Source organism: Orbicella franksi, chromosome 12, assembly GCF_964199315.1.
Source record: "Orbicella franksi chromosome 12, jaOrbFran1.1, whole genome shotgun sequence".
NCBI lineage: Eukaryota > Metazoa > Cnidaria > Anthozoa > Scleractinia > Merulinidae > Orbicella > Orbicella franksi.
The window spans coordinates 19,584,713-19,610,870 of NC_138156.1; the positions used below are offsets into that span (position 1 = coordinate 19,584,713).

The 26,158-nt window shown below is 39.1% G+C and overlaps 1 protein-coding gene across 1 annotated transcript; it reads right to left on the minus strand.

The window, feature by feature from the left end:
• Nucleotides 1–710: 710 nt before the first annotated feature.
• LOC145462825 (cell division control protein 45 homolog) lies at nucleotides 711–23,197 on the minus strand. Its single transcript, XM_081446448.1, has 23 exons — nucleotides 22,850–23,197; nucleotides 22,687–22,746; nucleotides 21,005–21,097; nucleotides 19,704–19,798; nucleotides 19,018–19,132; nucleotides 18,148–18,216; nucleotides 17,662–17,711; nucleotides 17,247–17,295; nucleotides 16,373–16,485; nucleotides 14,876–14,989; nucleotides 11,096–11,167; nucleotides 9,766–9,825; nucleotides 9,562–9,660; nucleotides 8,533–8,587; nucleotides 8,191–8,241; nucleotides 7,823–7,878; nucleotides 6,996–7,044; nucleotides 5,943–6,032; nucleotides 5,129–5,212; nucleotides 4,414–4,477; nucleotides 3,708–3,759; nucleotides 3,201–3,277; nucleotides 711–1,996 (listed from the first exon to the last, which is right to left on the minus strand). The coding sequence occupies exons 1-23, from the start codon at nucleotides 22,898–22,900 to the stop codon at nucleotides 1,926–1,928; spliced, it is 1,689 nt and encodes a 562-aa protein (XP_081302574.1). The 5' UTR covers nucleotides 22,901–23,197; the 3' UTR covers nucleotides 711–1,925.
• Between the last annotated feature and the right edge of the window lie 2,961 nt (nucleotides 23,198–26,158).

Consider the following 26,158-nt stretch of genomic DNA (forward strand, 5'->3'; position numbering starts at 1 on the left):
AGAATCCAAAGCAACTTCACGACGAACGATCAAATTCTCTGCCATGTTACGATTACCGTGAGGATAAAATCTTGAACAGTCATTCAAAAGACGCATAACTGTTTCTAGAAGTTCAGTCACTGGGGGAGCTGCAGTAACAAACATTAAATAGCAGATAAACCAACACAAGGCATTTCACCACTGCCACCATATTGACGACTTCTAGTTAAAGTAATTTTCATTGCTATCATACACGAACAGACATTCTCTTAAAAGGCACATTTCGTGCTGACATATACAACGTAATTTACGACCCGCATATACGCGCATTTTAGCACGCGTATATATGGGTCCTTGTAGGACGCGTATATTTGAGCATTTATTTCGCATATCCCCGCGCTTGAATTTACGCAAATATGTGGCCCTTTAAAAATGCGTATATACGCGATCTAAATGGTCGTATATATGAGCTTAAAGCCCATACGTAACGTATGTAAACAAGTATACGCGGCAGAAAAACCCGCGTATACCCTGTCGTAATTTTGAAACGAATGGCCAACCGTAGAAGTTGAATAGGCCCCAAAGTATTTAATCGGCACTTTTTAAAAAACTGCTTTCAAACCATTCTGTTCTTTTAAGAAGCGGGGGTTGGAGTTATCGCCGGGGCTCCAAGGGTCTCCCCCTTCCCCCCTCCCGACTAACCCTTCCCCCAGAAAAACAAAAACCACACCAATTGGTAGCGTACCTTTAATTTCATCTAGGAGAAACTGTACATGTACACGGGATAAAAATTTAGCGTAATTCACAGATAACAGTGCTTGAAACACCGAGAGAGCCTGGACCGGACACCCGGGTTTGCCAGCATCATTCCAGTCCAGAAATTGGTACTAATGGAAATTCTCGACAAGCTTCCGATCAACAGTGTTGCCAACATGATGAAATGAGGAAGATAAAAATCTATTAGCTCAGTCAGTGAATTCTCAGAGAGGCATTTTGCCCTTTGTCGCTGTATGCCTGTTCCCAGTTGACCGGAAGAGCTCGAGATCGATTCAATTCAGAGTACTTTAATGTCACTTATTTTCGCGGGGACTTAATTTCGCGAAAATGATACCAGTATATTTTGCGGAACTTAAATTTCGCGCCTTCGCCAAAAACGTGCGTTAAAAGGATCTAAATTTTGCGAAAATTGTCAAAATAGACCTTTTTTTTTTTATCTGAATTTAAGTATAAACAGCTTTTCCTGACGAGTTACAAGGAGATAGGAAAGGATTGTTTGACAACTGCGCAAAGGATATCTTACATGAACTGCAGCAAGAAGATGACATTGATTCAGATGAAGAGAGTTATAACGGCGAAAATTAGATAGAGAACAGGGACAAGATAACTATGTAGAAAACTGACGTTGTCGTTGATTGATAAAGAATTACATAATAGGGTATTAAATTTCGCGTCGTTAATTTTCGGTAAAACGTTTTTTTCGCTGGTCTTATATTTCGCGATTATTTCGAAATCGCGAAAATTGAGTCTCGCGAAAATAAGTAACAATAAGAATTAGAAGTCCATAAATTGAGGTCTCCCATCAGCATAAGACTTCCAGTTTTGTACACAGATGTAACACTCTCCAGGGCATCTACCTTTCCGTCACCATAAGGATGCCTTACATTAGTTTACTGCTATTTACAAGCAACAAATTGAATGCGTATGTACAAGTTATAATTAAGGCCTTGACTTCATGAAATTGTCCACTCTTTGAGTCCAGCCCACCGGGAAACGAATTAGCTCCAAATTTCTGCTCGCCTAGGAAATCGCTGGGAAAAGTTCTTGTGCCAAACTGAATCAACCTTGGCGAAGGATAGGTATACAAACGTCTTACAAAATATGACGGATCATTCAAAATGCATAAAGGGAAGGAAGGAAGTTGAACTGAATTGCAGACTGAATTGAGTTTATTTGGGGATGAGAAGAGCTGAGAGGGCATCGAAGAACTTTCCACGGTCTTCACTCTTCATTTCTATCACTGCAAAATGGCAAAAAAAGAAACAGTAGTTTGAATAGAAACTAGAAGAAACTGATTTTGGCTAACCGACAAAACATTTACATATTCAAAATTTAAAAACGTTCTCTGGTTAAAGTAGCTAAAAATTTAGTAGTTTTAAACTATTCTAACCAGAGAACGTTTCTTAAATTTTGAACATGTCTTTTCCTGATCACTCGTCCATTTTAAAACGTTTACAGTTTTTGCCTTTGGACATAACTTTCCTCTATTAGAAGCACCAAGTTTTCCTCGAGTTTCGCTCATGCAAAACTATTCGCTTCACGAAAAAGGCAATGACCGTAGACAAACTATCAGTGTATATTTTCGCACCAAAGAGGTTAGTCTTTTTACGATGTATAACACCAGCGTTAGCCCTGACGAAGGGCAAACGCTTAACATACAAACATGATTGTCACAGATTTCACTTTTCAAAATTCCCTGACCAGATAAATACAAAAGGTCAGATCTAGAAGCGGCTTCGGGCCTCAACTCACGGCCTTCCTTTAAGCTCGATCATTAAGACTGATAAATTTTCAACACTGAATTTTCAAAAAATATCGTTGAGATCACGGTGACCGCAAATGTTCCTTCCATCCTTCTTTCTGTGTTAAATTATTTCAATTTTCCCCGACTTTTCTTAAAATTGACAATTTTTCCTGACTCAAAATAAAATTCCCTGACCTTAAAGAATTTTTTCCCCTTAGCATTTCCCGACCTGTGGTAGCCATAGTTAGTATGGCGACAACCCTTCACAAACTCGCTACGGCGCTTAATAATACGTCTGTCCTGTAATTAGTCATGAATTTCGTCCTAACATTGTCAAAGTGGCTGTGGATCCACTAGGCGATAGCCGAATGGATACGCAGACTACTTTGACACTGTTATGACGAAATTCATTGTCAATAACAGGACAGGCGCATTAAAAACTGACATCAATTTGTTTTTTACGATAACAAATTTTCAAATTGTCCGCTCTCGCTCGTTTACGCGCGCATCGCATAAATTATAAATTCATGTGTCTGTCCGCTTATTGACCATAAAAATTAGCCAATGAGCGCGCGAGAATTTCTGCAATTGTAGTAAAAATTCAGGTTGCTAAATAGCTTAGTATTTCTTTTGCTCGCCGACGCGAACAAAAAGTTTCTTTACAAGCTAACTTTACATGGCACATGACAAAAAGGTCTACCTGCTGGGTCAAAGTGGTCGTGAATTGTTCTGGACTTGGTTTTGCTGGCGGCCATTTCAAAAGCTTTTCCCAAGAAACTACAAAAGAAATAGAAATAAAGTAGATCAAAACTTTAAAAATGCAACACTTCCATAAACGTAAATGTAATGGGCAATGTGACTAAAAGTTAACAGTGAGTTAACGGCCTGCCTGGCTCCTCTAGCCCCTATGATTATTTCAGACAACCACAACTCTAATTTTATTATCTATATTTTATGTAATTAGTTAGAAGGCAAGGGAGAGTACAAATAAAGATTGTTGTTGTTGTTGTTGTTGTTGCTGCTGCTGCTGCTGCTGTTGTTGTTGTGAGATCTTTGGCAACTTTTGGCTTATTAGAATTGGGTGTTCGATGTAAGGCTCAAAATGGATAACTACTGTATGCTTCTCGCCCTCAAGAATTCAATTACTACTGTTTACTTCGTCGACCACGATAACTAGAGTATAAACGAGCTAGCCTAGGATTCTTACTTTTTGCATGAATCATCAGCAATAGGAGGCACTCCAACCAAGAGACAAGTCCCTGAAACAAACAGATTATAACTTAGAAAACTCCCATGTATGTCTGTAAGGCCTCGGCCAAGCGATCGCCACATTTCAACTCCACATATCTCAACATCGTTTGGGCGCAATATTTTGCGCGCATTTGGCCACCCTGTTGCGACATGTTGGGTGTTGTTGGCTCAAATTTGACCATTTTCAAACTTAAACACCCAACACGTCGCAAAAGGGTGGCCAGATGCGCGCAACATGTTGCGCTCAACAATGTTGCGACATGTTGTGTTGACATGTTGCCATCATTTGGTCCGGGCTTAAAATCTTGACGATGGCTAAGGATAAGATCATTATACCAAAAATAATTTTTCCCCGACAACAAGCAGCACCCATGTTCTCAATTGAGAAATCCTGGGTAGGGTTGAGGAAAAAACTATTTTCGCACTTAATTGACGTTCATACGAACCTATAAACTAAACCACCTAATGAAAACACAACTCTAATAAGTAAACATGCTCATCTAAACCCCGGAAACGCAAATAACTGAGAGTAAAAATAAGGCAAATTAGAGAAACGCGACCCGTTTCCTAGAGTTGCTATCTTCTGCATTCTGTGGAGGGAAGAAAAGTAGCGAAGCGATTAGAGTAAAAAAATGGTATTGTTAAAATGCTGCCATCCTTACCTTTTTCTGAATCTAGTGGCGCTGCGAGGACGAAAGGAAGAGCTGCTGCTTTCTTGTTTTTGGACTTGATGAGACAGAAATATGAAAGCAGCATCAACAACAATAACATCAAAATCCTATTGCTTAGAGTGTGGAAAGGGGAGTCGAGGAAAGGAAAAATTTCTTGATAAATAGTGCGTTTATTTCACCAACGGCATAGTATCTAAGCTAAGAACACAGACCAGGTTACAGAACAGCAGGGACAGCGTCAGTAGTTCTTGGACAAAATCTCGATGAGGAGTGTTCAGTTACTTAGGATACGAAATAATTTGACATATATGTTAACAACTGCCATTTTAATATTCTAGCAGAGTGGAAGTCGTGTAAAATTCTTCTTTATCCTCGCTATCGAATCTCAAGAGCATAGGCAGAGTGTGGTACTATAAAGCGGTTTAATGATGACAACCAAACGAAAACCAAACCGAAATAAATCACATCTGACCAATCACGACAAACGCAAAATAACGCAAAGAGCCAATCAAAACTCGAAGCAAGAACATGCAATCCGTGCCAAGCGCGGGAAAATATTATGCAACCGGCGCCAAGCGCGGGAAAATATTATGCAACTGGCGCCAAGCGCGGGAAAACGCGTAGAAGCCTGATCACGGTTGGTTTCTGATTGGTTGAAAAGGAAAAACGTTTGCTCTGATTGGTTAGATTTGGTTGCTTAACATACCATCGTTACGTAGGCATTGAGAACAAAGCGAGCTAACGCTCCTAGGACGGCTGGCTTGCTGAACATGTCCAGATCTGGTATACCCTGACAGAAAGATAGAATATTTTTCATACAGATATTACTTGGGCTACAAGCTTCATATTAACCCAAGGGAGGCGAGAAACAAGTATTCACAAATATCGCGGCACTAATTTTCGCCAGTCCAAAAAAAAAGCGAAATTTCAAGTTCCACAATGGCCCCCATGAGATGCACCTGCAGGGAATCATGGTAGTTGTATTCATCAAAACAAACATCCAGTCCAAGATGATGAATAAAACTACCATGATTCCCTGCAGGCGCATCTCATAGAAGGAATGGGTCACTAAATTCAGCTTGATAGTGAGGCCTAGAGGACACAAACAAAATAAATGAATAAACATGTCATTCAATTCCCTTTGTTTGTGCCTCTAGGCCTCACTGCCAAGCTGAATTTTAATATATCAGGAACAGTCTATTAGCCATAAGGTATTTGTCAGCGTTCTCAAATCGAACCCACTCAAACCTTATCCATCACGTTTCATAATTGAACATATTTCGTGAGTTCAGTCTCAAACTAAATGGACTAAATCGAGTGCAAATGTACTTAACTGAGCTTGCGTGAGCCGGTTTATCAATTCTCTATACATTTTACCGCACAGTGCAATTGCGAGTCCAAAGATCATGAGGCCTTGGGAGCTTGGACACTACAAGTAGTAAAGGCGGGGAGATATCCGTAAAATTAGCGCGTGGAACTGGAGACCACCCGGCGACTGATGTATCGGAAACAAGCCATACCTCTCTAAGATGCGAGTACAGGAAATGGCCAGCGCACATCACTTGGTGCATGTCAATCAACGATCTAACTTGATTGACGACAGCAATCAACTGAAAACAGAGACAAAGTCCAACGTGTTATAGCTTGACGATGTGGTCTGAGCATAGTTATGGTCTGAGCTGAAAAAGGTGACAAGCGAACTAACCAGCTACACTGAGGATATGAAATGGTTACGAACAAGTCGGAAAATGATTGCTTCAACAGCTCATAGTTAATAGAGGGAAATGGTTAAGAAACCTAGTAAACATCACAGAGGCAAACAAACAGGCTAAGATTTATGCTGGAAGGTCCTTGACCCATGCATGAATTACATAATCGCAATGCTTCTATTGGTTAGTTGTATGAGCACAAAAAACCACCTTAAGTATTTTGTCAGGTTTTGTGCAGTGTCACCCCCAAAATAGCCAACAAAAACATACAACAAAGAACTTTGCTAGATTTCTTGACCATTTCCCTCTGTTAGCTATGAACAATTCCACTACAAAGGAACCCAGTCAAAAATCCAACGACTCAATCACAGTCGTCTATGAGGGTAAACGACGTCAATTTTGACGGAAGGCTGCCGTGAGGAATCAACCATCTAGTGTCCCAAAACCGGACCTGATTAATGCAATCGAGAAAGTCCCGTCTCCTTAATTTGAGAGCACACATTTTTCTTCAGCAAATTAGTTGCTAAACAGTATAACAAGGCAACCTAACTGAACAACAGACCGTTTTAGCTTGGGCGGTTTCTTGCCCCATTTCAAACCATGTGATGTTGATACCCTTGAGCTGGAATTCTTGCTTTCATATTTTCAAATAGTCGCATACGTGTGTGTGAATGAATAATTTTTAGATGGATAAAAGAACAATTCTCTAGAGAATATCACGTGGTCTGTAATGGGAAAACAAACCGCCCAAGCTAAAAAGGTCTATATTGAAGATGAGAAACCTTTGTTGCAAGTGCCCGCCAATTAAGCAACACTAGGAAAATTCTGGAGCACTTTTACTAGACTTGCCAAGAATAAAATTACCTGTTTCTTGCCCATTTTGATACCTTCCTGTAGTTTCTCAGTATTGGACCTGAACAACAACAGCAAGATAAACTCTTAGTGATATCTGTTACTAAATGTTACGGATTTGATTGCTAAAAAGTGAGCAGCCAGGGTTTTCATAAAGGTTTGAGTCACTGGTCAGTTGCCTTGATCTCCACACCCATAACAAAATTGTTGCTCTGTGGGCGAATCATCTCAACAACAGGCAATTTCACCCATAACATCAAGGGTCCCAACAGGGCCTGAAAAAAGTGCCATCCGTTCGTCTGGGACAAGTACATTTTCCTGCCTGGCAAGTAACTTTTCATTGTCACTTGTCCAATGGGCAAGGGCCCAGGCAAGTCGTCTGGCAACTAATTAAAAAAAGTAAGCAAAGACTTGCCCAGGGCAAGCAAAATTTGAGAGCTACTTGTCCGAAGGGCAAGCTAGAATTCAAATTTTTTCAAGCCCTGTGCAGACATAACAGGTACTACGGCCCTCAATGGAGCCCTGGACAGCTAAGTCTTTAACCATTTAAAACTAAGTCCCCAACTAATCATAGAAGATCACTAGAGTTTATTAATACAACTATTAGTATGGTAGGCCAATTACAACACTAAATGAAAATTTGTAAACGAGTTACAAGCAAGAGAAAACATGAAACTGGTGATAAGTGTGGGAAAACATATTTAAAACCAGATTAATTTGCAGCAAAACACGTAAGTATCGGAAAGAGTGGAAAACCATGCATTGAGCTAATCCATTGCTGTGACCAAGATGTGTATTTTTAGGCCAATTTTGTTAGTGCAAGGTTTTTCTTCACTTACCTTGACAAAGCATCTAACGCCTCCAAAAAATTATCCCATTTTGTCATTCCTTCATTCTGTAAAAATAAAGGATAATCAGCTTTTGAATCCATGGATAATTTGATGATCGACTGACCGACTGACCAACCAACTGACCGAGTGACCGAGTGACCGAGTGACCGAGTGACTGAGTGGCTGAGTAGCCGAGTGGCAGAGTGATGGAGTGACTGAGTACCTGAGTGACTGAGTGAGTGTCTGATGGATGTGGACTGTTTTAAGATTGAATGACTGCCAAACAGACTGAATAATTAGGTGACTATCTGGTGATTGGCCTAATTAAACACTGATTGATTGATTGATTGATTGATTATTCACCAATCACAACTTACCGGAGCTTCCAAAAGAGCATTAACTGCATAAACAACATCGCTTGCACAAAGCTGTAAAAAAAGATGTCAATAACCTCATATTGTGCTCCAAGGTTAGAGTAAAGTGCACACTACTGAAACAAAGTAGCAGCAAAGTTTTAGTAAAATAGCTCTTATTTTCTAAAAATATCTCCTTTCTCCTAAAAACTACCAGAAACTACAATGAAAATAGTAAAGAGACCTGATGATGTGGTTTGTCCAAACATGATCAAACATATGTATGACAAACAGTATTAAAACTTAGACCACAATTATCAGCAAAAAAAGATAAGAGTCTGAAAGTGCAAGAAAAGTTACTATTACCTTATTTTTGAATCCATATTGAACATGGAATGACCCATAGGACATTTCATCCAGCCTTATTAAAAAGTACAAAAAAATTAATCAAAAACCAAAAAAGGCTTCTATCTCAACTAGAAACACTCACCCGCTTTAACTGATACTGCTTATGCAATAAATTATTTTTGAATTCTCTGTACTGGGCTGGAGTTAGGTTGCAACTGAGGCTAATCTGAGGGGTCTTTTCAATTGCAAATGACATTAAAGTCTTTTTAATGATCAATTTTGCCCATACATGAGCTTCCATAGCAAGGTAGTTCTAGTCGAATACCGAGAATAAGAAAATGGCCTATTAAATATAGTAGAAGGCATGATGGCCAAAGGGTTACAGTGCTGGACTCCAGATCTGGCCGTGGGTTCTAGCATAATCCGGGAGTTGTGGGTTGGGTTGTGTTGTTAGATAAAACAATACAACTTTATGCTCTCACAAGTTGCTTCTTGAACTATTGTACATGTCCTAGATCATGTAAGTGTCACATAACTTGGTGGGACAACGGAGTCATTGAATTCATTTCTAACTACAGTTGAAACCCTATTTCAAACTCTCAGGGGAAACAAAAAATTGTTTGAAATAGCAGCATGCAGGGTAAATCCAGGGGAAATGGTTTTCAGTTCGAAATAACAGGGAATTCAAAGTAACTGAGTTCAAATTAGCAAGGTCCAACTGTATTATAAGTGTTCCCAAGAGTATCACTTTGGTCTCTGTAAGTATAGAAGAATTCCATCCAATTTCCGTAAATGTCCATTGTTAAATTCTATTCCTAGGTATTTAGCAGTGGCAGGTAGTCTGCTATTTCCTTTCCAGATGGAAAAAGTGACATCTATGAAGTGCTAGTATGAAGTATCCTGCTGTTTGCATTTTACATTTCACTTAAATTATGGTAATAGTTAACCTGCAGTGACGAGGTAAGGTGACAAGTTTGGCTATCAGTGATAATAAACATTTAATTTTTCTCTTGAGCAATCAGTTCTTTCATAAAGTTGGCAACTTACCCAAATTTTTCAGCAGATGTCTCAACCCATCCTTTTAAGTTGTTCCTCAGGTCAAAATCCATGCTGTAGAATTTCTGTTTACTCTGCACCAGAGGGATTCTACGAAGATCATTATTAGCAATAAAATATTAAATATTTTTAATGAACCATCAGACCAAATACTGTTGCAGTAAATTAAAGAAAATTTAGTGTATTTCATCTTACCCCATGTCAGCGAGAAATTCATAAAGTTTCTTCTTTCCTTTCATTGTCCACACCCTGAACCTAAGAATGGCCATATCGATTATCAATGAAGTTCAGAGTACAGTACGTTTTCAGCATTGAGTGATTCTTAAATTCTTTGGATCATGTTTACTATAGGCATGCATGGTCAAGTGTCGATTGCTACCCTCGATAGACACTCAATCAACATTTCAATCAACACTCGATCACAATCTCGATCACTGCTCGGTCAACACTCAATCAACATCTCAGTTGACAGTCAGTCCAGAGTGGACTGATTTTCGCAGACATACCAGGGCTCAACTCTCAGGAAAAAACCTTGGGGCCAGCTAGCCCCTAAGTTTTCAGATTTAGTCGCCAGTGAAAAAAAATTGGTCACATTGGTGATCCCAGCAGTTGCAACATAGGGCTCTGCACACCATCGAGTGTTCATCGATGCGTGAATCAGTGAACACTCAGCCAACTATCAACCAACTGTCGATCAAGTGTTGATCAAGATGTCAATCAAGGGACTTGTCGGTCTAGAGTTGACTGAGATGTAGATTGAGGGTCGATAGCAGGTCAATTGAAGGTATCGATCGACACTCGACTATGTATGCCTTATGAGAAGCATTATGTTATGAGAAAGAATAAGATCACTTCAAGAATATCACTTTGACTGAAAACCAAATTCCCTCTTCAAAGAAGAAGAATTTTGACCTTCTCTGCAGCACTGAAAGCAGCTGTATCGTAGCTCTCTCAAGTATTACACCATTACATGCAGCAAAGTATAGTGTGTATGTGAAACAAGAGAAGAGGTGAAGAGTGTAAATACATGCACAAATGTGGACAAAAGTCTTTGGGACAATGATGTAATGCAAAGAATTATCCGTGTATTACAACTGAAATTTGAAAAAAGCACTGCTATCCTTTGAAAAACCTGTTGTTGTTCCCCGGCCCTCCACACCCAATACAATGTTGAAACTCAGGAGAAATTGCAGGTACTAGTTTTCAACATTGTATGTGGGGAGAGGCTATGCAGGTGAGGTTGTATTTGCATCTAGCATGTGTGCAAAAGTGCCAAAAGTGGAAATTTGTCCTAAGAATTTTGTCCATGATTGCAGATTAATTACACAGGTCTGATACATGTGTAGTGCCCCTGAAAACAATTGTTTCTAGGCAGACTAACAAACAGTAAACAAGTTGGTGGAAGTGGAAACAGTGAAAAATTGGAAACAGTGAAAAATTGGAAACAGTGGAGACATTGGCTGGGAATTATGACTTCTATATACATGTAGAATTATGAAGATGATTAGAAGAAAAGCAAACAAACCTGCAGGCAGTGTAACGGGAATGACAGATGCTGTCAAATAATGACCAATGTCTGTAAAGTGACAGTCGCAGTCTGGTTCACTTTGTTAAGGGTAGAAATACCTCATATAACAACCAATAATTTTTTATAATTGTTGGTTTCTTCTGCAGCTACCGGTTACAGATGAATAATAATAATAATAATAATAATAATAATAATAACAAGCAAGAGCAATTAAAGTAAATGGTTGGTTGTCTGATATAGAGATCGAGGAACTGAAGAGAGAAGTGGATAGTAGAGGAGTAGTCTGTGATGAAGGAAGTGGATCTACTCATCTGACCAGTGAATTGGTGACAGAAACAGACAATGAGACTCAATCGGCAAGCAAGGGAAACATGCATAATGAGGCGGACGTAGGTGCAAGTCAGCAAAGCATGAGTAGGGACACAGAAGGACTCACAGATGAGGAAAACGAGATTTGCAATAGGATCATGAGAGTGGTAAATGGGGAGGAAAGAGATCGGCTACCAGCACTGCGAAAGGTCAACAGAAAGAAGTTAAAGGCAGAGGTTAAGAAAGTAGATCAAGTACTGAAAAAAATGGCCCCAGAGGGAATAACTAACACCAATGACCTTATCTATGCTGGAGCTGTTGTTGTTACATAAGAACTAGGTGTGAGGAATAAGAAAGGAACAAAACCAAAAGAGCCCTTATGGAAACGAAGATTGACAACACAAGTCAAAGAAATGAGACGGGATCTAAGTAGAGTGACAGCACTGTTGCAAGGCAGAATGTTAAAAGAACACCACAAATGTGAGCTGGAGCGAAAGTACAAGGTTGCTGTAATAGGCCTTAAACATGTCTCTGAAGATCTCAAACAAAGAATTACTGCCAAGGCTACAAAGATCCGAAGATACGAGAACAGAAACAAACAATTCCATCAGAACAGATTGTTCGAGACAGACCAGAGAAAATTTTATACAGAACTAAGTGGAGACAAAATCTCATCTGATATGACACCTGATTCAGAAGAAGCCAAGCAATTTTGGGAGAGCATTTGGAGTATAGAGTCAACACATCATAAGGATGCAGAATGGTTAAAGAAGTTGAAAGAGGAAGTGGAGTTGCCACAGCAAGCTGAGTTGTCCATCACCATAGACATGGTGACACAGTTTCTCAGGAAAGTTCCGAACTGGAAGGCACCAGGACCAGACATGGTGCAGGGGTTTTGGTTGAAGAACTTTACAGGCCTACACCACAATACCGCAAACCAGCTTCAAGTATGCTTAGACTGTGGGAACGTTCCTGGGTGGATGACCAAGGGAAGAACTGTCCTTATAATGAAAGACCCAGAGAAAGGCACAGTAGCAGGAAATTACCGCCCCATAACCTGTTTACCTGTAATGTGGAAGTTGCTAACAGGGATAATATCTGACAAGCTCTACGAATTCCTGGATACCGAGAGCATACTACCGAATGAGCAGAAAGGTTGCAGGAAAGGCTCCCAAGGAACCAATGACCAGCTCTTTATTGATAAAATGGTCCTACGAGAGGCCAAATCAAGAAAGAAGAATCTTGCAATGGGCTGAATCGATTATAAGAAGGCTTACAATATGATACCGCATTCCTGGATTCTTGAATGTCTAGAACTATTTGGTGCAGCTCAAAATGTTAAGACCTTACTGGAAAATTCCATGAATGGCTGGCAAACGGAACTTACATCAAATGAAGAAAGTCTTGGAAGTGTCTCCATCAAAAGGGGCATCTTCCAGGGTGATTCCCTATCCCCCCTCCTTTTTGTGGTCTCCATGATTCCGCTGTCCCTAGTTCTCAGAAAGTGCGAAGCGGGATACACATATGCCAACAAGACAAAGGTCAATCACCTTCTCTTTATGGATGATCTAAAGCTTTACACCAAAAGTGAGTGCCAACTGGACTCACTGATACAATCAGTGAGAATATTCAGCAGTGACATTGGTATGAAATTTGGCATTGAGAAGTGTCCTGTCTTGGTCATAAAACATGGCAAACTGGCACAGACAGAAGGCATAACACTACCAGATGACACTACAATAAGAGCAATGGAAGAAAGCGAAGTGTACAAGTATCTAGGAGTGCTTGAGGCCAGCGACATGCTTCATGACCAAATGAAGGACAAAATCAGGAAAGAATACTTACAACACGTTTAAAAAAGTTGCCCACTCAAAGTTGAACAGTGGAAACTTGATACAAGCCATAAACACCTGGGCAGTGTCACTTGTTAGATATGCAGGAGGAATACTTGAATGGAGGAAACAAGAACTTCGGGACCTAGATCACAGAACAAGAAAATTGCTAACCATGAATGGAGGGTTCCATCCACGGGACTGCGTGGCACGACTTTATGTGCCAAGGAAGGACAGAGGGAGAGGTTTGATATCCGTAGAGGATTGTGTCAATCAAGCAAAGATATCGCTAGAATGTTACGTCCAAACAAGCGAGGAAGAACTGTTAAAAGCTGTCAGGAGGGATGGGGATGAGAATAGAGAAACAGCTGCCAACTTTAAAGCGAGCAGAAGAACTGAAAATATTCAAGACTGGAAAGAAAAGCCATTATATGGACACTTTGCAAGACAGGGTGAAGAACAAAGAAGCGAGGAAACATGGACCTGGTTAAAAGAAGGAAAGCTCAAGAGAGAAACAGAAGCTCTTATCATTGCTGCACAAGATCAAGCAGTACGAACAAACTATATTAAAACGATGGTTGACAAGTCACAGAATGACCCGAAATGTAGAATCTGTAAGCAGAGTAACGAGACCATTAGCCATATTGTAAGTTCATGCTCAAAACTGGCACAAAAAGAATACAAAAGGAGACATGATAACATGGCTAGAGCAATCCACTGGGACCTGTCAGGAAAATGTGGGTTTGAATGAAAGGAGAGATAGTATGACCATGTTGCAGACAGTGTGCTTGAAAATGAGGATTATAAACTTCTATGGGACTTCAGTGTGCGAACAGACCATGAAATAGGGGCTAGGAGACCGCATTTGGTGATCATTGACAAGAGAGACAAGAGCTGTCAGATTATAGATGTGGCAATTCCAGAGGATAATGGGGTGAGAGAGAAGGAAGATGAAAAAGTTGAAAAGTATCAAGATCTAGCAAGAGAAGTTTGAAAAATGTGGGGTGTGAGGACAAAGGTTATCCCAGTGGTAGTGGGAGCATTGGGATCAATACTTCTGAGATTGAAGGACAATCTGAGAGCCATTGAGGTGGGCATTCCTGTTGGACTGATCCAGAGATGTGCATTGTTGGGGTCGGCAAGAATTCTTAGAAAGGTGCTGGAGATGTAGAATGAAGAGAAAAAGCAAACAAGGGGTGTTTCTTGGCTTCCCTAGGCAACTTGTTGCTGCCCAGAGCCAATGACGAAACCAGCTTCAATATCATCATAGCTGTGCGAATCTTTAATAATAATAACAATAATAATAATAATAATGTAAAAGGAAGCAATGCTACAGAACAAAATTCAGCAAAACATAAAGGTTAAGAAATAAAATCCATTTGCATCCAGTGCTCAAAGAAAGACCCTAACCTTTGTTAAAATCTTAACAGGTCTTATTGAGGACTACTAAATAAAGAATCTTGACAGAAATCCTCATTTCTTCAAAGATTTTCAAATTTGCAGGAACATTATCTATTTGCCAGAAGGTAAGTGGACAATGTATACACATAATTGTTTTATGCTAACTCCACATGAGGAGAAAATATAAACTTATATAAGCTTATGTTGCAAGAAACAATTTAATCAGAAAGGATACTCAGTATCAAACACGATTCTCATGCAGTTTATGGAAGAGCCATTTTCATCTGTACCATGGTTGTGTCTCATGACATGTTCATGAAGGTTTTGAGCATCTGTAACATACTTGTCACTGTAATTAAATTATATTAAAACCAAATACTATATTACTACTAACAGTGGAATCCCAATTTTTCAAACTCTCAATAGGCAAACCTCCCAATTCAAAGCACTTTTTTGCTCCTCTGGCAAAAACATTAGGAGAAATTTACTCTAAGTTTTTCAAGCCAGTTTCTGCTCCTCAGATATTTCAAAGGGCACAAAGGTATTAGTTGTTAAAGAAACTATTGGGCTCCAAAAGTAGGTGACTGGGATCGTGTGTACTAAAGGCATCTGTGGTTGAGTGTCGATAAATACCCTTGATTGACCCGCAATCGACATCTCAATCAACACTTGATCAGCATCCCAATCGATACCTGGTCAACACTTGATCTACACTCGATCGACATCTCAACTGACTCTTGATCAACACTTGATCAACAGTTGGTTGATAGCTGGCCAAGTGTTGACTGACTCACATGTATCGATCAAGAATTAGTCAATTCTCAAAGGACTGTCGTTCAAGATGTTGATGGAGTGTCGATTGAGTGTCAACCGAGGTGTCAATGGAGTGTTGAGCGAGTATCAATAGAGTGTCAATCGAGGGCATTGATCAACACTCGTCATGATCCGGCAAGTGAAACACTGAGCTATTTAATGTCAACTTGAAAGTAATACATAGACAAGTAAAAACAAACGATATAATCTCCCGATGTTTCGGCAACCTCATGACGCCATTATCAAGGGTACAAATGAGAATTAAATTAACAAATGCAAGTTCAAGAGTTATAATTTACATAGCAGAGGTGGCTACACAAATACTTTAGTATGGATAGAATCCGTTTGCACGTTCAAACTCGGTGTTAATTGTTTGATGTAAAGCATCTCGTTGAGAAGACAATCAAATTTGTTCATGCATTTCTTGAGAACTTTGAAACAGCTGAGGAGGTCCTCAGGGACAGCACCTGCGTGGTCGTTGTCATAGTGCTTGCGTACTGAAGATGACGTGCTTTTATGGCCATCCAAACGGATTCTATCCGTGCTAAAGTATTTGTGTAGCCACCTCTGCTATGTAAATTAGTTATAACTCTTGAACTCACATTTGTTAATTTAATTGTCATTTGTACCCTTGACAATGGTGTCATGAGGTCGCCGAAACGTCGGGAGATTATATCGTTTGTTTTTACTTGTCTTGTTAATACAAACTTGAAAGTAACAAGGGTAAGTTAACCCCTGTAGCAAGTTAGTGGCTGGCATTTTGCACCTTAGCCCTTCACCAGAGCAGAGTGACATTTTGTTCTGACGGAGGGCTAAGGCTCAAAACATCAGCTTCACTAACTTGTTGCTGCGGTTAATGTACCATTATCAACTTCAAGTTGATAGATATCTTAATATTAAATTTTTAAAAGCATCATACCTGTCAATTTTTTCGTAAAGATATTGATGAGTCAAACCAATTGCTGCCCACCATAACAAATCATTGCTATCTTTGCTCATTTTCCAGGCCAACTCATACATTATCAAAGATGCCTGAAACACAGTGAGGAAGATGTTTCATTACAATACCTACCCATCATTACACTTAAAACAAAAGTCGCTAACTAAAGCAAACTTTGAGAAATATAAAAATTATATCAGGTCAGATACATGCATAAAGCGTTAATCAGATGAAAAACTTTGTAAGATCTATATTAGGGACCTTTAAAGATCTATGAATACCCCAAGAGATAGGTAAGGTAAAGAAAAGTCTACATAATTGAGCCAAGTAGCCCATCAGGCCAGTGTTTTTCCCAGTTTCTGCAGCATGAAGTTATGAGGAGTATTTCTACTCCCCCTGGATGGGATACTAGTCCATCACAAGGTTAACCCCCGCATTAAATTCAGCAGTACCCATTTATACACCTGGGTGGAGAGAGGTGCCCACTGTGCAAGTAAAGTGTCTTGCCCTAGAACACAATACAATTCCCCACAATTCTAGAAGATGACTAGCATTTCTCCATAATCTTGGCAAAGATCTCAGCAACGATCCTGTAAAGAACTTTGCATGGATCCTAAAAAGATCCTCAAGGATTTAATGAGGATTACCAAGATCTTAGATAATCTTTTTGCACGATCTGTCATTAGATCTAAAACAAGAAACCTGAAAATCTTTAGAGATTACAGATTGAACATCCTCAAAGGTGCTTGGAAGCATCCATGAAAAAATCCTTTAACATACGTATTTTAAAATTTACAAGATTTATGATGACTAAGAATGTGACATCTTGTCAAATATTAAATGCAGTACTTACTGCACTCCCATGGAAGGCATAAGCATAATACTGATAAAGAATTTCCTGCCTGTTGAAGTAAAGTCAGATAATAACTTTATTTGATGATAATGTTATACTCAAGCAAAAGAACTGTAGGCTCATCTGATTGTTACTTGCTTAACCTAAACATTTCCCAAACTTTTGTGTGCCCAACTACAGAGCAGCAAATATATATTATTTTATAATTTGTGCTAGATAAAACAACCTTTATAGCAATTCTTAGGAGACTGAAGCTCACAATTAATGCTGCCAACCTTTCACATCAATTCTGTGAGGATCATTTATTTATTTTTAGGATTATTATCAATAGCAACTGGTCATTAATTTGCACCAGAGAATATGGCAGCATGACATTAGAAGGCATAAATCAAGGTCAGGATTAGATCACTCTTACCTGTTTTGATGCCATTGTCTTTTTGATTTGCGTTTTGAAAGTGGAGAGTCCTAGGAAACAAAAATTAGCTAAGTTGCATTGATGTTCTGCCATTAGGGCTAAAACCTAACTCCAGTGTTTAGTGACCAGTCAACCCAGTTTCACTGAGTTCTTAGTGGCTCAGGGCAAAACAGAGTGGCCTTCAATTTGCCCTGGTCTAACACAAAATATAGTTGTAAGATTTGTACCCTGGGTGGCAAAGCTTGTCATCCAGCAAATTTTTTTTCATACAATGCTGTGCATTGTTTTTGCCAATTGACTTTTTTGGAAGGTCTTACTGGATATAAAAAATAATTTAAATATGTTACAAAATGTTGGGGTTTAAGGGGTTTAACTACCAGTAAGGTTTTACAGCCTTTTGGAAACTGCACCTCTCAGATGCCTCTGAATTGTTTTTACTAACTTATTGCATACGTATACAGCAACGCTGCATGTGGTTCTAATTACCCCATCTCCCGTTCTTCTTCTTTTCGAAGATGGCTCTGATCCTTCCTCATCCGAGTCTTCAAATTCTTCCTAGGAAATAAGACAACACTTAGAAAAATCATTTCAAAACAACCTCAAGCAATCAAAGGTTACTCAAAAATATGATAATTTATTTAATGTCAATAGCACAGGGAGTGGTTGCTCAGTCTACCGCGTCAAAGGCTCTGGAGGTTAGGTAAAGGAAGTTGTTGCATATAGGGGTTTCATCAATGTTTTCAGGAGGGAGGTAACTGGTTTTCACAAGCAGGCAAAACATTTTGAACTGAACTTTGTTACAAGAAGTGGAGGCACGGTGGCGTCATGGTTAGTGTGCTCATCCCCGGATCGAGCGGTCTGGGTTCGAGTCCTGGTCAGAGACACTGTGTTGTGTTCTTAGGCAAGACACTTAACTCTCACAGTGCCTCTCTCCACCCAGGAGTATAAATGGGTAGCGGCAAATTGTTGGGGAAACCTAACAAATTGTGGGGGAGTGAACTGCGATGGACTAGCATCCCATCCAGGGGAAGTAGAAATACTCCTAACCGATTCATGCTACGGAAACTGGGATAAGCTCCGGTAGCTATGAACCAGTTGGCTCCAAGGCTTCACTTTTTGTTATAAGAAACACTTTCCTCACCCCTGTGCATATAGCTGGGCAGTTACAGTGTATTTGAACACTAATAAAAGCAAAAATGGAATAAGGCTATTTCAAAAACCATTTCCTGTCTTTTCCCAAAGAACCCTCTAACGTAAAAAGATCATTGCTGTAGACCAAAATAGGAGGAAATTAAGAAAAGTATATTAAAATAGGACTGAGTTGTACATACTAAGATAAATTGCCTTAGCTTATACCTCAGAGTCTGCATATATATCATCAAAGTCAGGAACTGTCAGTTCTTCCCCTTCTTTCATTAACAGTTTGACCTGATCCTGGTTGTAGATGTTATCAAGATCAATGGGTCTGTGGCTAAAATATGATACAAGACCAAAATAATCAGTTTTCGTTTCTCTACATGTATTATTATTATTATTATTATTATTATTAGTAGTAGTAGTAGTAGTAGTAGTAGTAGTAGTAGTAACTATTATCATTATTATTATTATTATTATTATTTGATTTGATTCACAAACAAAAATAGAATTAGAATACAATGATTAATAAATAACAAAAAATAATATACAAGATTACAGTGAAGATACAAAACTATGTACAGTAAAACTGTATTTATATAGAAAACAAAATGGCGAGGGAACCTACATGTAACAAAACCACAGGGCTTGTAAGCTTAGGTTCCCTCTCAAGAAACACCAGATGACAAATTTAGATAAAGTAATTAATGACAAGCCTTATTTAGTGCTTTAAGTTTTTTCCTAAAAGATGCCAGAGATGATTAGAGCCAGAAATTTCAGGTGAATTTCAGGTGTACATGTATTTTGATAAACTATGCAGTTTTCTTAATTAATTGGTGCACATATGTGAGTGATTTTGCACATTACAAAAAGCATAATATCTACTATTACACTAATAATCTGTTTACCTGTCAGCAATGTAGAACATAACGTCTTCCTCAGGTTCTAGCATCTCAAGAATGTTCAAATTTGCACCACAGTTTACCATAAAGATGTGTTTCAGCTGGACAATTGAAAGAGAAAACCAGTTACGTGAACATTAATGCTGTGTAGAAAAATTACACTTAAGCTGACACTGTGTCACAAGATTTTACAGCATCTAATACTCAGGATCTCTGAATAGAATGATAGGACATCAGGGGTTAACACATGGCTCAACAAAAAAACCAATACTGCCATCCATGGCAATTAGATTTTCCAAGTAACCTTTCCAGGCTGTTAATGTGAGCAGTATCTTTGCTCTAAACTCTGTGGGGAAGAATGCAAAACCTGAGCAAATAGGCACAATATTTAAGTGGCGAGCAGCAAGGCCCACAACCTGCACATACTGGTACAGTTAAGCTTTCTTCCCTGTGGATTTAAAGCAAAAGCAATGGTCAAAACTGGACTTTAAATTCATTCCGTCTGGTAATTCATCATGACATTGCCCAGGTAAGGAGTAAAATGGGCAGAGGGATTTAGACAGATAATAGGGATTTAAAAATTCTAGTAGGAAACTGCCTGCTAAAACATTGCCATTCATCATCATGGTTATTACCAATCAAATTGTCAGGTAATGGCTGTCAATAATATGTACATATTATAATCCATAGAATATTACTGCTCATGCACAATTGGTCTAAATGTGTCAGGTGACTGAATATCTGAGTGATATTCCACAATTTTCAAAACTGTGCATGTTGCAAAAATTATGTGAAGGATAAAAAACATGATAGCTTCCATTTGGTGCAAAATTATGCTCAAATATTTGTCCTTGGACATTATCTGTTCCTCAAAGCTCACAGTTTTCCTCAAGCTACACTATCGGAAAACTGTTCGCCTATCATAACAGATAATGCCCTTGGACAAATATGTGAGCATATTTTCACGCCAAATGGAGGCTATTGTTTATATATTCATTTTTTGGTTTTGGACTGGAACTAGCTTGCAACTGAGGCCAAGGAAGGGAGTCTTTTCAAATACAAACATAAAACACTTTTTTATGTAATTCTCACACATCATTCTCGTCCCCAGAGGCTGTGCTACTTTTGGTGAGCACCAAGAATCGCAACCTCTAGCCAAACCCGATTTTCTGTGCATGCCCAGAGTATTTGTTTCATATTCTTAGCCAATCAGATGTGCCAGATTTAACGGGAAGTCTGTGAATCGGGGCTGCGCATGCTCAGAAAATCGGGTCTGGCCAGAGGCCACGATTCCCTACATATATCACCTGTTCAGAGTGTTCATGATAGGCCCTTGCTAAATCCTCCTTACCACTAACAGGGACTATGGTGTACTGCACATTATCACATTTGAATAACCACTACCAAAAACAAAAGAACAGGGGAAAGGAAAGAATGTTAGATAAAACATAGAACACTCATCAATTTTTTAAAAAGGTGATCTAAAAGTGAGATGTTACCTTAAAGACAGTTTTCGTCAACAAAAATTGCAGTACATTCAGGTGGCTCCCTAGAGTATTTACGAACACCCTCCCTATAGAGTGCAAGTTAGAAAAGGAAACTTAGACAATTTCTCTTAAAGTTTTCCCTGTAGAGATTTACCAGTATGGGTACTGTTAAAATAGGGCTTATTTTTCGATTGTCAACTTTTGGATAAAGGCCATTATCATGGCAACATCTCATCTAATGACAGGCAGATATATTCCTCATTTTGACCTAAAAGGTAAAAAGGTAAAGTCTACATGCGAGCCAAGTAGCCCATCAGGCCGGAGCTTATCCCGGTTTCTGTAGCATGAAGCGACTAGGAGTATTTCTACTCCCCCCTGGATGGGATGCTAGTCCATCGCAGGGTTACCCCCAGTATTAAGTTCACCAGTGCCCATTTATACACCTGGGTGGAGAGAGGCACTGCGAGAGTAAAGTGTCTTGCCCAAGAACACAACACAATGTCCTCAGCCAGGGCTTGAACCCAGACCACTCAATCTGGAGATGAGTGCACTAACCATGAGGCCACCACGCCTCCCCATTTTGACCTAAACTCCTTAATATTTATACCTTCCTTTGGTGAGATTTTTGCATACTTTGCCACATCATGGAAATGATATTGCCTGGCATTTTGAATTGGTAAAAAGTTAAGGTTGTTCAGAAATTTTTTCCAATATTCTGTAATTTGTCACTCTTCTAAATATATTAAGTTAGCTCCGACAGGTTTTAACAAAAATAGGGCATTTTATAGGAATTGTATGTGATAACAACTGAGCCAAATTTGAAAAAAATTATCAAAGGAAACGTGAGAAAATTCACAGTCAGTTTTGTTCTTTGTGTTCATGTTGACATCATACAAATCCAAAAACAGTGACGTTTTCCTTTGAGCGCGCGCAGATTACTTGAGCTTTCGCCCTATGCATGTGTGCAATCGTAACTATAGGGAGCCACCTTAATCAAAAGAACTGCACTCCATACTCCAGATAAAAAGTCAACTGTAAAGAATCCAAAAGCTTGTAATTATTAACGGTTTCTGTGGCAATGACTATTTCACCAAATAAAGATAATTTTTTGAACGTTATTTGGTGTAATTTCTTCTCATCCTGGGGTGTTTAAACAAGATTTAGGCGAATTTAGGTTTTTTACCCTACAGTGACACACATTATATAACCTAAATTCACTCAAATCTCATTTCCATACTTCCACAGACATTTTGGAACTCTTTCCTGAGTTTACACAAGCATCATTTTAAGTAGTGAAAGGAAAGGTTTAGTAATGTTGTGCTTGGTTAAAACATTGCCATTTATTATGCTGGTTTGTGTACATAATTATAAATGTACTAAAGTTTGGGATCAGTTGAACTGAAACAACAGCCATCGATAACAGTCAAAAGATGTCCCTTTTCCATACAAAAAATGTTTAATGGTTTTCGTTGCCTTCTCGGATAACAACTACATTCTCTTACCTGCAGAATTTTGCATGCGCACAAGGAATCCACATCCATAGATACAAGAACCAAAACTCGCTGCGAAAAGTCGAAAATAAAAGGTCGGCCATATTGATTTCGCTCACAATGTGATTTCACATTTCGAGACTAAAACTTCAACAATGACTTCAAAACTGCCTACCTCGTTGATGACAACATCATATACTTCTTCTTTGGGTTTTTCCACGAACATTTTCGCTTCGCAAAGGTTATAAAATCAACATTTGTACGCAAAATCCCAGAAGAAGCAAAACACAAAAGATTCGTTCGAATTTTAATTTTCGGCGGGAAGCTGCTACGGTTGTTGCCTTTGGTCCCAGCTCTCGCTCAGAGGAAAGAAAACGCCTGGCAGAAATAGTCATAAGGCGCTTCAATTCTCGTGTAGCCCTACTAAATATTGTAGCGCTCAGATTAAGACAGACCCAAGGAGCTGAACTTTACTGATTATTTGGTCATTCTGGGGAAACTAGAGTGCTCTCGAATATACCAGGGCTTTTTTGTCCATTTCCCGAAAACTTTTTTCGGTACCTCAAACGACATTTTTATCAATGCAAAAACAACCAACATTTAATTTCACTTATCACGAAAGTTCAAAGTGACAATTCTCTTATGAAAATCGGTGGGGATGATAATTTTCCGAAACGATCCGTTGGGTGCCCCTGCTACATGTAAATGCGCTGAATCATTCGCCTATCCTACAAGCGGCTAACCGCAGACAATCGAATGAGGTCTAGTAGACCTGTATATTCCTGTTTTCCTATCGATTCTTAGCCTGCGTAGCTAACGGGATTTTGCGGGAGTTTTCCTCTCGTCATTCCTTTGGTAACCACCCTTTTCACATAACGTATCGTACTGTTAGTCTTGGATGTTCGAAAATTGTGCTTAAAATTGTTCGTACTATTTTCCTTAAAACCAACAGTATGTCCTCTTAGCAAGGCGCCACGAGAGATGTTGGCAAGGCTTGGTCAAATACAGAGCACTTTCCATTTTAGTCCTCATATCGAACATCCGGCCCCTCCGGGATCGAACATCACGTAACCTACCCTGCAAACGCAAACGGCCCGAAACGGGAAGGAGAGGTCAAAAACGTGAGCCACCCCACCCCCCTTCCATCCCCGCGCTCCCTACCATTTCACTCGTTTTACGCCTCCCACGTAAGCTAACATCTAGACTGTGAGCAGTCTCTCTTGGGGCGAGCGGGGAAGCATGGGCTTCGCTACTCGCGGCTTGCTCGTTCGCTCAGTGTTTTGCGTTCTTCCCCGCGGGTTTTAGATAAAAAGAGAGACTGCTCGTTGTCTAGCAAACATCTCGAGAAAAGAGCTAATAAACATGATCACCTTTAACTCCGGCCTTGTTTAATTAAGGTTGTTCTCGCCCATTGTTACTGGGCATCCTTTCTGCAAACGAAATTCATTTCGCAGCGTCACGCCACGTCATACATCAAGCGCGCGCGCTCAGGAAGAAATATAACAAGTTTTGAGGATTGAACACCCATTATTTGGATTTTTGGCAAAAGTCGATCTTTATCTTACTTCATGGTAAGTTTTAAAAACATCTGTCCATGGGAACATTTTGGGCGCGAATGTCATTGAGAGAGAAAATTTTTAACTTTTTACCGCATATCCAACTTGCAAATCAAAAAACGTTTCAATTTTTAAATGTACATCAAGACCATCCTTGAAAACGCTCCTGTACAGAATTAAATGATTCTTTACAAAAAGAGATAGCTTATAAATTATCCTGCAGCTTTGTCAACAAAAGTGAGCAGCCTTTTCGAGCACCTGTTTTCTGCAGAGAAACATTAAGAGAGAACAATAATCTTTTTTTTGACATAACGCGTCCCTTTGTGAAACAAAAGTAATTTCTTCGCCGGATATCACTCCTTTGAGTCTTTTTCTGCGTGTTCCGCGGAGGCGTTAAACATTAATCAACCTCATTTAAGTTTCGTTAAGATATAGGTAATCTTGAGTGCACGGATAATTTTGCTTGAAAATAACATAAATTTTAGTAGTGTTTTAATATTCATTAAGCTAAAACAAAAGTGTTTTTTTTTAATCAGTACATAATTGCAGTCGAATTTTAATACTATGAAGACGTTGCCATTCCAAAGATAGTGAGCTGTTTCTGCGGAAATATTCTTTCTCACAGCGTATGATGTCGTACCAGCCGGTCGTTTCCGATCTTATGAAAGCTTCAATTTTGGCAGTATCTTGTTTCACGACGCGAGCATTGTCCGTTTGGTTTGAATTACAGAAACATTGTTGTAAAATTTTGCCGGCAGTTACGGTGGCAGGTGAACCAAGAACTCCCTCCCTCGAGACAGAAAAAAAAGCTTAGAGTTTTGCGAGAGTCTAAGAAGTCTTTGAAAGGAATTAAGAGTTAAAGGATGATACGTGAAGTAACATACGAATCGATCATAGCTGCTCTAGCGACTTGGAGAAAATCTTCCTAATTGGCCATATGGTATTTGCAAAAGCTAGAGTACGGCTTTTAAGCTGTTCTTAAGGTCATCAAGAAAGTGCTCTCATTTCGTTATATTTCTATTGTAATTAGCTAGCCCAGGGGATGCATGTTCACCCTGTATAACCCTGATTATAATTATGCACTAAAAGCTATTAAAACGTGACTGGTTTCCATTCTAGAAAACCATCGACAAAAGATCGTTTCTTATTTTGCGAATTATAATTCTAAGGGTTCTCTTCTTTGATTAAAATAGAAGATCAGTATGCATTCATGGCTTACTGCACGTACTATATTTTTAAAAAAAAAATTTAGAAGCAGCTACTAAGACACAATGAAAAGATATCACTTTTTATGACATTTTAGGGTAGCTGGCACTTAAATTCTGGTGGCAGTGAGCTGTAATTGACACATAAAACCTTTATTTTGTCTCTTGAGTGTGGTTTTAGCCCATATGTTTGCAGTCGTTTGATATGGTTAAAAGGAAATGAAAAAGTCATGACTGCCAAGTAAGCGCCAAAATGTCGCCAAGCAAACAGAGAATCTTGCACAACTGGCGATCAAAAAAAAAAAAACCCTAGGTGCCAAACACTGATATAAAAGGCTCAGTGTGTGCTTTATTATTTTCACTTTTTTGCCTTCCATTTCTTTATGCTAAGATTGAAAGACGAAATCTCCTATCGATTGTCATGCACCAGTTTTCAAGCTTGTTATAAGAATCTGGTGGCTGATCGTGAACTGGTGTTTCAAAGAATGATGAGTTTCATCTTTCATTCACGCCACCTGTTTGAGTAACAATGTAATCAGGTATTGAGAACTTAAATGTCATCATCTCATCGCCCTGTCCGATAACTTTGAAGTTTTTTTTTTCTAAGTGTGCTGTTTTCAAAGCCTTAGACCTCATTTAATCCATTATCCTATTGCTTTCAGAGCCTTTTTCTTTCATTTCAGCGTTTTATGTAAAAACGATCGCGTTCTGAAAATAACGGGA

Coding starts and splice junctions, on each gene's coding strand:
- LOC145462825 (XM_081446448.1), bottom strand. CDS start 22,900: ATGTTCGTGGAAAAACCCAAAGAAGAAGTATATGATGTTGTCATCAAC. Junction 22,747..22,849: donor ATGATGTTGTCATCAACGAG/GTAGGCAGTTTT, acceptor GACTTTTCGCAG/CGAGTTTTGGTTCTTGTATC. Junction 9,826..11,095: donor TCCCGTTACACTGCCTGCAG/GTTTGTTTGCTT, acceptor GGCCATTCTTAG/GTTCAGGGTGTGGACAATGA.